This window comes from Dipteris shenzhenensis, chromosome 15 (genome assembly GCF_047967505.1).
Source record: "Dipteris shenzhenensis isolate YYH24624 ecotype China chromosome 15, Dip_SZ_1.0, whole genome shotgun sequence".
Taxonomy (NCBI): Eukaryota; Viridiplantae; Streptophyta; class Polypodiopsida; order Gleicheniales; family Dipteridaceae; genus Dipteris; species Dipteris shenzhenensis.
This window is the reverse complement of record NC_141610.1, coordinates 52,750,260-52,764,055: the sequence shown is the minus strand read 5'-3', so window position 1 is coordinate 52,764,055 and position 13,796 is coordinate 52,750,260. Positions and strand designations below refer to the sequence as shown.

The 13,796-nt window shown below is 42.9% G+C and overlaps 1 protein-coding gene across 1 annotated transcript in view; it reads right to left on the bottom strand.

The window, feature by feature from the left end:
* Window positions 1–954: 954 nt before the first annotated feature.
* Window positions 955–13,796, bottom strand: part of LOC147893966 (protein CYCLOPS-like) — a 76,186-nt gene continuing 63,344 nt past the window's right edge. Inside the window, exons 10-11 of the mRNA XM_087385464.1 lie at window positions 1,719–1,838; window positions 955–1,484 (exon numbers count right to left, since the gene is read on the bottom strand). Of these exons, the coding sequence (XP_087241590.1) occupies window positions 1,364–1,484; window positions 1,719–1,838 (241 nt within the window). The 3' untranslated portion in view covers window positions 955–1,363. The remainder of the gene's footprint in view (window positions 1,485–1,718; window positions 1,839–13,796) is intronic.

The window sequence follows — 13,796 nt, the reverse complement described above, 5'->3', positions numbered from 1 at the left end:
ATGGCTCATGGTATGCCAATACTTAGGAAGGCAAATCAGTTTTGGTTAGCATAATATATGCATAATGCTATCATGAGGAACACACAGCACAATTTGCAATCAAGTAATCATGTTAGACCAGAACTACCAATTAAAGAATCATTTAAAGCAGCTTGTTGTTATTGATGAGTGGACAAGATAATTAGATCTCATTCTTCTAGAAGCACAAAATGCAGAAGCACAATGGTAGATGAATCATCTTCAGAACACATGTCTGCTTGTTCATAATTGTGGATGACCCAGAGGATTGCATTTTGTACAGTCTATGAGGGCTTGGGCAATATAATAAATAAATTGCATCTGCAAGATGGCGCCTGTTCAGATGGAGCCTCATCTTGATGTCAATGATCAAGAAGACTAATTTCTATTCACATTTCTAGGATGCTATTTGAAATGATGGTTCAAGGCTTTGGATGGGAGATCGACAAGGAGGTGATGCTGGGAAAGGACTTTGCAAGGAAAGTGAGGGATATATTACAGAGGGGCTGCTTAAGGTCTAGGAACCATCCTAAACAATAAGGATGGCAAAGTTGGATGAGAATATGATGAGAAAGGGACAAGTTACTAGCATGTGTGCAGAAGTGGCTGGTGAGGAGGGTCTGCGTGCATGTAATGGGGGGGTTCATATTCATGCGCATGCGTGGGGGGGCCATGTGGCGCGTGTGCCTGTACACGCACATGTATACATCTTTCAACGTTTGAGACCTAAAACGTAGATTCACAATGGATGGACACATGGATGAAATCAAACTCTTGCATCCTTCACTTTAGAAGAGTGCAGCTGTCTTATAAACTGCTGCAAATCATATATCTGAACAATCTGCAAACTAGTGTTACAAACATGAGACCCTGCATACCAGTATAGTAAGAGCCATGTTAAATTAAAATTTACACCAACAAACAAAATGGCTCATATCAATTGCTAGGGTGTGGATGCAGGCATACAGTACAGATGTGCCTGCATACTTCTGTTTCAAAGCTTTGAAACTTAAAAACCAAGATTCACATAGATGGGGGACCCTAACAGCAATCAATCAGCCTTCAGTCTGGAACTTCTGGTGTCTTTTAGACAAATCATAATTTGAATAACAGACACTTAGAGCACTAAAAGAAACATGATAGGTCCAATCTAAGACCCTGCATACCAAAATAAGAAAAGCTGTGCGCCCTGAAATATTGCAAGATTATGGTACACATTATTGCTAAAAGGTAAGAAGAGGTCAAAGAAGAGCCAATTATGATTGTCATCAGCTTTTTCCTACAATGTCTTAACCCCAAGAACCAATAGAAGATTGATTCCCATCAATCACAGTCGCTAAAGACATCAATAGTTATGACCAGATGCAAGGCGCTCAACCTCTTCCAAAAGTCGTTCTTTCTCTTGTTGCAACTCTTGATTCTCTTTTTCTAGCTCTTCTATTCGTTTAGTTTGCTCAGAATCCTTCCTGATGCCCAAACAAACATAAGGTACAAAACTCAGAACAATTTTGTACAAAAACAAGACATCACAATATACCAGGAACGTGAGGATAAAAAGGTCCTCGTCACTCAAGACCCACGTTTTCACAAAAACATCCTAATAATCAAACGCAACATATGGCGCATTACAAATCAAGCGAATACATAACAATGAACAGTTCCAAAATATGTCTCTTTATATAAGAAGGCAAAAGTTGTACCGATTCATAAAAGACACTGTAAGCTTCAGAGATCGAACTTCCTTTTCAAGAGCATCACAACGCTTGATTGCAACTTGCAAGTCTGATGGCAAAATAGGCCTTCCTTTTGCTTCTAACATCCTGAACATTGCAAGGAGATCAACATTGTCAAAAGCAGATATTTTTCCAAGTAACACAAAGATAGCGCACAACTTTATTAGTTCTTTTAGGATTCCATAGTTTCAAATCCTGATGAAAAGGCCCTATAGTCTAATTAATATCAAACATATGCTCAAGAGGAGATAGCATGACCTTATAAGGATCATTCTGCATTATCCTTTGTAGGACCGACATTTATTTGTGTTGCGTTTTATGTATATGGTCAAAAGCTTTTAATTTCAAGGTCATCGGTGAGGATGAATGTCATCGACTAGATGGACCTAAGGCCAAAGGACTTAGTGCACCGGTATCCCAAGAAGGGGTCATGTGGTGACATTGACGTCCAGATCCATCTAGGGATTCAGGCCTTGCAGCCGAATGTTGATAGATTCGGATGCCATGAACAGCAATCTTGTAGTTGAATTGGAAGTCCTGCGAGTAAGTTCACAACTTAGACACTCTGCAAGAGATATCAGTAGCGGCCGATCGGGAATCTTGTTTAGGGCATCATTAATAGTTGGTAATCTCATCACAATTAACCTATGAAGGTACGAGACCTTCATAGCACAGGGTTGATTGAACTACTTGCTGCTCAAATTATTTGCTACTTGATGAAGAATTTCCCTTCCGTCCTCTAAAGCTACCCGAGACAATTGCTAAAGCGAATCTTGTCACACAATTGCTGCAACTTATCAATCAAAATCTGGCTCGAATTACCTTGCGATTCACCTAGCTTCTATCAATGTTCGAAGTACTGATGTGGTGGTATTTTGGGAGTTTGACGTTTTGGTGGAATTAAGAACCATGCTCTACTTGTAAGTAGAGGAAACCAAAATTCAAGGACAAAAGTGTCAATGATTCGCATAAGAAGCTATGGAGCACATGGCTTTCTACTCCTTTAAAATTCAAATTTGAATTGATAAGTTCCTTTAGTTCTTAGCTAATGTTTTAAGCTTTTGGCAATTATTTAGTATAGGGAAAGGGCACTCGTTTTAGTGATTATGAATTTACAGCTTTGCAGTTTGAGTTTTACTTCAGATCTGGGTTATGCATATGTAATTATAGTTTTTAGACAATATGTCCTCAAAACGCCTATAGTAAACTCTTTAGACCCAAAGGAGTTTGGAGAAAGGTAAAATAGGAGCAATGGAAGTTGAATGCAATGAAAGAGACAAGGGGGCAGATTGGAGGAGGGAGAGAGAAGAAAAGGGAGAAGGAGAGAGAAGCATGGAAAGGGGGAAGAGGGAGAGGAAGAGAGAGAAGGACAGAAAACCTTCAGCACCACTTCCTAGCCGTACAAGGAGTGGCACTAGCGACGTTGAGGATTCCCATTTCTATGAGTCTGCTTGGGTCAGCAACATACTTGAGGTAGATGATCCTGATAGTTTTGACGATGCACGAGACAATGTGCATTGGATATGGGCAATGCAAGCGGAGATTGACTCCATTAAGAAGAAAACCCACACTTGAGAGTTGGTGGCCTTGCCTGCCGGCAAGAAGGCAATTGGCACGAAGTGGGTGTATAAGCTCAAAAGAAAATTAGATGGGTCCATTGACAGGTACAAAGCTCGCCTTGTCACAAAATGTTATGCACAACAGAAAGGCATACATTATGATGAAGCCTTTGCTCCCACTTCTCGTATGACCACTGTTAGGTGTGTGTTTGTATTGGCCACATTTTCATTGATGGAAGATCCATCAGTTGGGCATTAAAACTGCATTCTTGAATAAGGACCTTCAAGAGGAGGTCTATGTTTCTCAGCCCATTGGATTTGTGGAACCTGGAAAGGAAGACAGTATGCAAGTTGAGAAAGGCCTTGTATGGGTTGCAGCAAGCTCCATGAGCTTGGTATGCAAAGATAGATGCCTTTTTGACTAGCCAGGGAATGCAGAACAGTCCGCATGAGAGTACCCACTATGTCAGAAAGGAAGGGGGGATTTGGTCATCATTGTTCTCTACGTTGATGACATGCTGCTCATTGGTACTAATACTGCAAAAATTGCAGATTTCAATGGTGAATTACGGCAGATGTTTGAGATGTCAGATTTGCAGTTGCTTCACTACTATTTGGGCATCAAGTTTATAAAAATGATAGAGGTATTGGGCTGTTGCAGTCCAAGTATATAGGTAAGCTCCTGAAACAGTACATCCGTATGGACATCCGTATAGTCCGTACGAAAATTTCCCAAAAGTTCAAAAATGAGTTTTGGCACTTCCTAGGAGTGCGTACTAGCCTTGGAACAGTCAAAACAGTGTTAAAACGGCTGAAAACAGGCTTGAAACAGCTCAAACAGCTCAAAAACTGCACAAGAACAACTGAAAACGTCCAACATCTCTGGGAGAGTGAGGGGAGAGAGATGGAAGGTGGGGGAAGGGCATGCATACACATGCTTGACAAATGGCACTTCCTAGAAGTGCGTACTAGCCTTGGAACAGTCAAAACAGTGTTAAAACGGCTGAAAACAGGCTTGAAACAGCTCAAAAACTGCACAAGAACAACTGAAAACGTCCAACATCTCTGGGAGAGTGAGGGGAGAGAGATGGAAGGTGGGGGGAGGGCATGCATACACATGCTTGACAAATGGCACCTCCTCCTTGCCATTTGCCCCTTCATTAAAGTCCTAACTTCCATACCACAGACAACGTTGGTTGTCCTTGGGCCCAACTTTTAGACCCCTCTTTTAAAGCCTTTGCCTTGCCCCTAGGACCTAGTGGTGCACCTAGACTTTGCCCTTAGGAACTTCTAGGAAGTGTGCACTTCCTCTAGCCAGTCCCTCAAAGCCAAACCATTACAACACTTAACCATGGTTAACCCCGAGTTAAGTGTATGTTTAGTTACGAAGATACTTTACATCACTTTTCACGTCCTCTTTTCACGTCCTCGTGACAGTTTGCTCTTTCCCAAGGAGGGGAACCTTCACTTTCATGATTGGGCTGGTGATTTTGATACTCGGCAGTCCAATAGTAGTAACTGTTTCTTTCTTAGGCACTCGTGCATTTCCTGGTTAAGCAAGCAAGAGTCTACACTAGCTACCTCTCCATGTGAGGTTGGATATAGGGCAATCTTCGCAACCACAGTCAAGTGTATTTGGCTGAGGCGCTTGCTGTGTGATCTTCATGCATCATTGGAGGAGCCTATCCCTAGATGAATCCAGGAACATTCCCAAACTCATCCTCTAAAAACACAACATAGTGCAGTTTCAATCTCACGAGAGTCACTCATAAGATTGAGAACCATAAACTCCATCATGCATAGCAGGGACTAGCTACTATGACATTGAAGGAATGGAGATAGATAGAGAGAGTGAGAGCAAGAGAGTGTGAGAGAGTCGTAAGCTAGGAAGCTGTAGTTGCTCAATAGAGTGTGTTAAGAGTACAACACAAAGTAGTGTAGATAAGGTTTTGTCATAGTGACAAAACCTTAGTAGTCACTAACCATAGTTAGTGAACTAACTGCAGTTAGGGGGAAAAACCTCTAAAAGAGGGAAAAGTGCCCCTAACTAACTTATTATATTACATTGGTCACTGCTGAATTATAGATATAATTCCAACACCCCCCTGCAGTGCCAATGTCATGTACAAGGCTGATCAATCACCAAATGGATATAAGTTCAGGGCACTGCGAAATGCCTCGAACTTCTCACGTGGTAGTGCTTTGGTGAAGATATCTGCAACGTTGTCATGTGTGGACACAAAGATCATACTGATCTCTCCTGCATGTAACTTCTCTCTGACGTAATGATAGTGAACCTCAATGTGCTTCGTGCGAGCATGAAACACTGGATTCTTTGCCACTGCAATGGCACTCTGACTATCAGTGAGAATTGGAGAAGGACCCTCCAAAGACAGATAAAGATCAGCAAATAAACGTCTCAGCCAGACACATTCCACTGTTGCTGTGAAAGCTGCCCTGTACTCAGCTTCACATGATGAGGTAGCCACTGTAGATTGTTTCTTGCTTAGCCATGAAATGCAAGATTTTCCCAAAAAGAAACAATTGCCACTAGTGGACTGCCTAGTGTCATAATCACCAGCCCAATCTGAATCACTGTAGGCATGCATCTGCAAGTCACCCCCCCTGGGAAATAGTAAGCCAAAAGACTTGGTGCCTTGCAAATAACGGAAGATGCGCTTAACTGCCTGCCAATGCATAGTTTTAGGGCTGTGCATATACCTGCTCACCTGAGATACTGCAAACTGAATATCAGGCCTAGTATTGCAGAGATATATGAGGCATCCAACAGCTTGACTGTAAAGTGTGGCATCAACTGATTCTCCTGCATCATGCATTGTGAGTTTCAGCCCCGGTTCCATAGGAGTAGATATGGGCTTACACTCTTGCATGTTAAATCTGTCCAAAAGTTTCTGAACATACTTGGACTGAGACATAACAGTGCCACGTCTCTCATGAGAGAACTGGATCCCCAAATAAAAATGAAGCAGCCCCAAATCTGACATATCAAAGTGGGTCTGCAAATCAGTTTTGAAATCTGCAATTTTGTCGTCATTGGACCCTGTGAGCAGTAAGTCATCAACATAAAGAAGGATGACTAATATTTCCCCCCCATCCATCTTGATGTAGAGGGTGCTCTCAGTAGGACTATTGTGCAGCCCCTTGCTGGTCAAAAAGGCATGTATCTTGGCATACCATGCACGAGGGGCCTGTTTCAGCCCATATAAAGCTTTATTAAGCTTGCAGACTTGAAGTGCATTTGCTGTAATTTCAAAACCCGGAGGTGGTTTGACATACACCTCTTCCAGCAAGTCCCCATTTAAGAAGGCTGTTTTGATGTCCAACTGATGAACATTCCACTCAAAATGTGCAGCCATTGCAATTATTGATCGGATGGTGGTCATTCGGGATGTAGGAGCAAAAGTCTCCTCATAATCTATGCCCTTTTTCTGAGCATAGCCTTTAGCAACCAGCCTGGCTTTATATCTGTCAATGGAGCCATCTGGCTTCCGTTTGACTTTAAATACCCATCGTGTGCCAATAGCATGTTTACCCGGTGGCAAGTCTACAACATCCCAAGTCTGATTTTTGGCAATGGACTGCAACTCATCGTGCATGGCATTCATCCAATGCACATTACCTTGTGCCTCTTCAAATGTGGCAGGCTCCTCTTCATCAAGTAGAGTACCTGCATATGCTGATTCCACTGAATTAGCACCTTCCATGTGCCTTGCTGCACTGCGAGTCCTGCCAGGTAACGGAGCATCAAGTTTACTCTCCCGGAGAGTCTGTAACAGCCAGTTTGGGACTGTTTTTGCTGCATGTATGTCTGCAATTTCTTGCTGTACCACTTGTTCCACTTCCTGTGGAGGAGGCATGACATCCCGTGGCGGAACTGAAGCATGTGAAGGTTGCTGTAAATTCTGATTTGGATCAGAAAAATCAGCAGGGGAACCCAAAGCAATGGGTAGCAACCCTTGAAATACATCTTCTGAAGGTGAAGGCATTTGAAAATCAGCCTGAGTGTAAGCTGAATTTTCAGAAAATATTACATCTCTACTTACAATGATTTTGCGTGTAGCAGGATTGTAGAGACGATACCCCTTGCTTTCTGCACTGTATCCAACAAATATGCATTTGATGGCTTTATCTGACAATTTGTGCCTAAATTCAACTGGCACATGTGCATAGGCAAGGCATCCAAAGACTCGGAAGTGATCCACTGAAGGCTTCCTGTCATTCCAGACCTCAAAAGGAGTTTTTGTTTTTAAAGCCTTAGTGGGAGCCCTGTTCAAAATGTAATTGGCACACATCAAACCCTCTAACCAGAATTTATGAGGCATGTGTTTGCTTTTCAGCATACATCTGTCCATCTCCATGAGGGTTCTATTTTTCCTCTCAGCTTTGCCATTTTGCTGAGGGGTCAGCTTGACTGTGAGCTGATGCACAATACCCTTTTGTTTGAGGAAAGCATCAAATTCTGCAGATAGGTATTCCCCACCTCTATCTGTGCGTAATATCTGTATCTTGAGCCCGGTTTCATTTTCAACCATGGCTGAAAAGTGTTTAAACACTGTGAACACTTCAGATTTCTTTTTCAGCCCATAAACCCAAGTAAAATTGGAGTAGTCATCAATAAATGTGACAAAGTAGAGATGACCACCCAATGAAGGAGTCCTCATGGGACCACAGACATCACTGTGTATAAGCTGCAATTTGCGAACAGCTTTAACTGAACCATCCTTCTTGAAGGGAAATCTATGCATTTTACCTAAAATGCACCCTTCACAGGCATGTGGAGGAGGTATCTCAAGAGGGGGCAATGCATCAACCATTGAAAATTTTTGAAGTGTCATCAAGCTGTTGTAATTCATGTGGCCATATCTGGCATGCCATAATTCTGCATTTTGCATGGCAACTGTAGGGGAAGAAATTGCCAAAGCATGAGCTGCTCTTTTCTGAAAAATATCAAGCTGAAAAAGCCCACGCAGCAGAGTACCAGATAACATTAAGGCATAGTTAGCTTCCCTGTCCCGGACAGCACATTTGTCATCCTCAAAGATGACCTGAAATCCATCTCTGTTAAGAGTGGACACTGAAAGGAGATTTTTGGTTATGCCAGGCACATATAAAACATCAGAAAGTCTGAAAATTGAGCCATCAATTGCAGTGAGCTCAATTTCTCCTGTGCCACGTACTGAATATGAGGAGTTGTTGGCACAAGTGACTTTCTTACCAACAGGGGGTGAATGCAAGGAAGTAAAGAGACACTTCCTCGAAGTGATGTGCTTGGATGCACCGCTGTCAAAATACCATGTGTTCAGTGTTTCATCAACACTGAAAGCAGATGCATCTGAAGGAGAGTCAAAACTGCAAGTCAAAAATGCATATGTATCATCACTGCATGAAGCTGTACTATCCCGAGCATCTGGAACAGCCAACCTAGAATCAGAAATGCAAGATAAAAAGGCATAATCTTGACCAACAAAGTTGGCTGCAGCATCCCCACTGTCAGATGCACAAGGGGCTGAATCTGAAACAGCCATTCCTGAGCTGTTTTTCTTTTCCTTTGCAATCCTTTTCCTGCATTCTGCTATGTGATGGCCTGGCTTTTTGCAGTAGTGACAGAAACCCTTCTTTTTGGGCTTGCTTGCATCACTTTTAGCCTTTTGTGAAGGCTGTCCTGACCCACTGGAAGGCTGATTTGCTGCTGTTTTTGCCTGTCCCTTTGTTTTTGATTTGAATTTTGAGAGCATGGCTTGTTCACCTGCACGTGAAGCCAAATTTTTCCTGGTCTGCTCTTCCTGAAGCAGAAGTCCTATCAGCTCATGAAAAGAAAGAGGATTTGCACCCCCCCTCAATGATAAATTCAGCGAAGTATGAAAGCTGAGATAAGACTCAGGAAGAGAATTCAGAGTGGTTGTAATCATCTCTGAATCAGGAATAATTTCATCTATATTTAACAACTGCTCTCTGAGATCCTGTAGCTTTGTGAGGTGGGCTGACATGGAGTCACCCTCCTCCATATGTGTATTTGTCAACTCTCTTTTTAAAAAAGATACCCTGGCATCATTCCGTGCTGCATACATGCTTTCCAAAATATCCCACGCTGCCCTGGAGGTCTTACACGACCGGATATGCGGAATGATTGATCTTTTCACTGAAAGAGAGATGCAAGACAAAGCTAAGGCATCTCGTGAATCCCATCTCTTTTGTTCAGGAGTATTAACTGTAGCTGCACCAACAACTTGTCCTGCAGCTGCACCTTGTGCACGACCTCTTCCACCTCCTTGGTGAGGAGGGGTAGCAGGTGCAATATCTGCTGGTCGGATTTCATCCCCATTGACATAATCCCATAGATTGCGAGAAATCAGAATATTACGTACCATGAAACTCCAGAGGGAGTAGTTGGTACCATCCAATTTGTCTTCCTGAGAAAGACCACCGAACTGAAAATCATTCTGATTTTGATGGGCCATATCTGAAAAAAAGAATTGAAGCAGATACAAAGCTGAATTCCCTTACTGGGAATAAAATGCACAACTCCCAAAAACCACACCCAAGCACGGGCTGTATAAGCAACTTAGATTTCTGCACTTGAGCTGTCAGAAATCTGTCCAAGCATAGAACACTCTCCAAAATCTGCCAAAAGTGTTCCAAACACTCCAATAAAGGCAGTATATACTGAATACTCCAAAAAATGCTCTCCAAACACAAAAGCCCCAATTTGTAGCTAGAAATTACAGCCAGAAAGGGGTAAAAATGTCAAAAGCCCCAAATCTGCAATTTTAATACAAAAGCCCCAAATTTCAGAAGAATCTGCAATTTTGCTCTTGTGATAGCTTCAAATTTGCCCAATGATTGCAATGGCTTCAATCTGTAAAATGCCCCAAATTTTCTTGCAGAATCCTTAGCCAAACAATGGCTGTCTGCAAACTTAGCCTGTCAAAGATCACCTGCCAAGGATCAAGCTGTACGGTACAGCACAGATTGCGATGTATGGCGCAGTACAAACTGGTACTGCGTTGTACGGCGAAGTACGACTGGTACGGCGCAGTACAATCTGGTACGGAGCAGTACAAACTGGTACGGCGATGTACGTCTGCAGGTACGGCGCAGTACGGCTGCAGGTACGACTAGGTACGGAAGCTCGGAGCTGTACGGTGTACGGCGAGGTACGGCTGCAGGTACAAAAGCTCGAAGCTGTACGGCGTAATGATAGTCAGATCTGTACGGCGTACGGCGTGGTACGGCTGCAGGTACGAAAACTCAGATCTGTACGGCGGGCGATAGAAATCCGTACAGTCGTACGGACTGTACGGGCAGATTTGCTGAGGCTGAAAGTCGAGGTTGTGGTTGAAGCTTGGAGGAGCAAGGAGCGCTAGACTCTTAGACCTGCTCTGATACCATATGAAGGAATGGAGATAGATAGAGAGAGTGAGAGCAAGAGAGTGTGAGAGAGTCGTAAGCTAGGAAGCTGTAGTTGCTCAATAGAGTGTGTTAAGAGTACAACACAAAGTAGTGTAGATAAGGTTTTGTCATAGTGACAAAACCTTAGTAGTCACTAACCATAGTTAGTGAACTAACTGCAGTTAGGGGGAAAAACCTCTAAAAGAGGGAAAAGTGCCCCTAACTAACTTATTATATTACATTGGTCACTGCTGAATTATAGATATAATTCCAACAGACATCCCCACTGATGTCATCAGCGCCCAACAGTGGGTGTAAACCATAGTATAAAAGTATGCTCTCACACATACAAATCCACACACCCACACATACTTGAGCATCCATTTATACTTGAGCATCATTGGAGAAGCCTACTCTATTTCTCACCTGACACTCAGAGTGCTATTGCAGTGGCATGGAATCCTGTGTTTCATGCTCGTACGAAGCACATTGAAACTCATTATCATTATGTCAAGGAGCGGCTACATGCACGGGACATCAGCTTGGTCTTCTTCCCTACACAACAAAATGTGGCAGATCTCTTCACCAAAGCATTACCTCGTCCAAAGTTTGAGGCTTTTCACAAAGCTTTAAACTTATATCCGTTTGGTGATTGATATTTACCTTGTACATTGTGACATTGTCACTGCAGGGGGGTAATATTTATATTTCCTAAGGCAGTGGCCAATGTTATGTAATAAGGGGCTAGGGGCACTTCTTCCCTTTATTAAGGCTATTTACCCATAACCTCAGTTGGAGGTTGATTTTGTGGATGAGTTAGTCACCACACATCTTTTAATCCTAGTTAGGGTTCATTCAAGGGTTTTATCTCTATGCCTACCCTAGCTTTGTAGTTCATTGTTGTTGCTGCAATTTCATTCCAGCTTGCTTCAGCTCCATTCTCTTGCATTCTCTCGCTTCCAATTTCAATAGAAGGTGATCTGAAGGTGTCGCTAGTCGAGGACGAAGGCAAGGCTGTTGCAGGAATGGACAAGAAATTCATAGTTTCTTGAGGTAGGCATTGTAGCAGCCCCATCTCTCACTTCCTACGTTCCTTCTCTTCTTTCCCCAGCCACCCTATCTCTTCTTCTTCCCGCCTTCCCTCCCCTTCACAAGAGCTGTTTCTACTTCCCTCTGTAATGGCTAGTCTATTGTGGCTAAGGAGCTCGTCAAGGTTCTAGTCTATCCCATGTTTCTTGTGGTCCGCCAGTTGGATGACAATAAGGACCGGCTATGGAAGGCAATGATGGAATCACTACTGCAGTCATATTTGGCTAACCTCAAAATTGTTGGGTTGAAAGACCAGATCCTTGGGATTATGGAGCTCAACGAGACAAACACATTGGCCTCGTGTTGACTCTTTCATTTTTTGAAGTTGTAGTCCTTAGATAATCAACCACGTCAAGCACACGATGTTGGCAAAGGGTATTTGGGATCTTCTGGCATCCCCCTCTACCACAAGGTCTCCCCGATGAAGAGAGTCTCCCTTGAATTCCAAATGCAAGTGTTTAACACCGCAAAGTTAGCAACCATGCGGGCGCATATCAACAAATTGCACACATCTCAGCAAGAAATACTCCAACCAGGCTAGAAGATTTTGTCAAAGGACATGGCCATTACGTTGTTTGTTCCACCTATCTTACCTCTCTCATCACCAGTGGGAGGTTGAATACTCTCACTTGGGAATCGATTGTGCCTATGGTTCTTGATCAAGAGGAGCGTTTCCAAAACCCTCCCCAAGATAGACGTACAGAGGCATTGGGTGCGTGCCCCATAGAACAAAGGATGGAAAAACAAAGGAATGGGTAAGTGGAAATCTTCTCCGTCTACAAAGAAGAAGTCTAATGTAGAGCAAGAGGCCTTGAAGGCGAAGCAAATGTGCAATCATTATGGCACGAAGAGCCACTATTGGAGGGAATGAGTACAAATTTGGTTACCGGTTCCTCTGTTGTTTTGCAGTTGCAACTACTCCAGTGTTTGTTCATATATAGAGCATGGTCTAATTGTTGGTGATTCATAGTAGTGCTTCCAGGCCCTAGAGGAGTACAAATTTGGTATCGGTTTCTCTGTTGCAGGTGCTACAACTACTCTAATCTTTGTTCATATAGAGAGCTTGGATGCTCCATCTTCTTCATAAGGAGAGGGCAATGCTCTAATTGGTGGTGATTCACTAAAATGGATACTTGATATGGTGCTTCTAGGCGCATGACTCCATCTCGTAAGCTATTCAAAGACCTTCAGTGGAAGTCAAGTCACATCTACATCAGGGACAATTCCACAATACCAATTCAAGGATAATGAAATCGGAAGCAATTAGGGAGGCCTTTCTGAAGCATGCTAACAAATGGGCTGCGATACCTATGGAGATGGTTCAAATAGATCTGTATGAGCCTGTACAGATCAAGACTCTAGGAGGAGATCTGTACTTTATGCTACTGATTGATGATTTCAACAGATTCACCTAGGTGTATACCTGGCCCAAAAGGATCTAGCATTTCCATGGTTCAAAGAATCGTACACTGTGGTGGAGAAGAAATTCGAATTGTTCGTGGAATCTCTTCGGCCGATAAAGGAGGTGAATTATGTTCCCATGCTTTTGATAGATACTATGCCGAGAAAGGCTTCAAGAGGGGCCTTGCAAACACAAGGACTCATTTCGAGAATGGAATGGCAAAAAGGAAGAACCAGACCATAGTGGAGATGGCATAGATCATGATGGAGCATTGTGATCTTCCCCGTTCTCTTTGGGGAGAGGCAGTTGTGACGGTAGTCCACATCCCTAACCGTTCTCCAACGACTATTGTCTTAGCGGTAACCCCTTACTTTGGAAAGAAATCAGATGTGTCTTACTTTCACTTGTTTGGCATGTTCATATTCCAAAGAAAGTAGAGGGGAAGATGGACTCCAAATCCCAAAGCATGTCTCTGTCAAAAAGTTACAGGTTTATGATCCTGTCAAGAGAGATATTGTGGTTAGTACGGACATAATCTTCAAGGAGAAGATTCTGGTTTCCATGGGTGATGAGCCACAGGTTCTT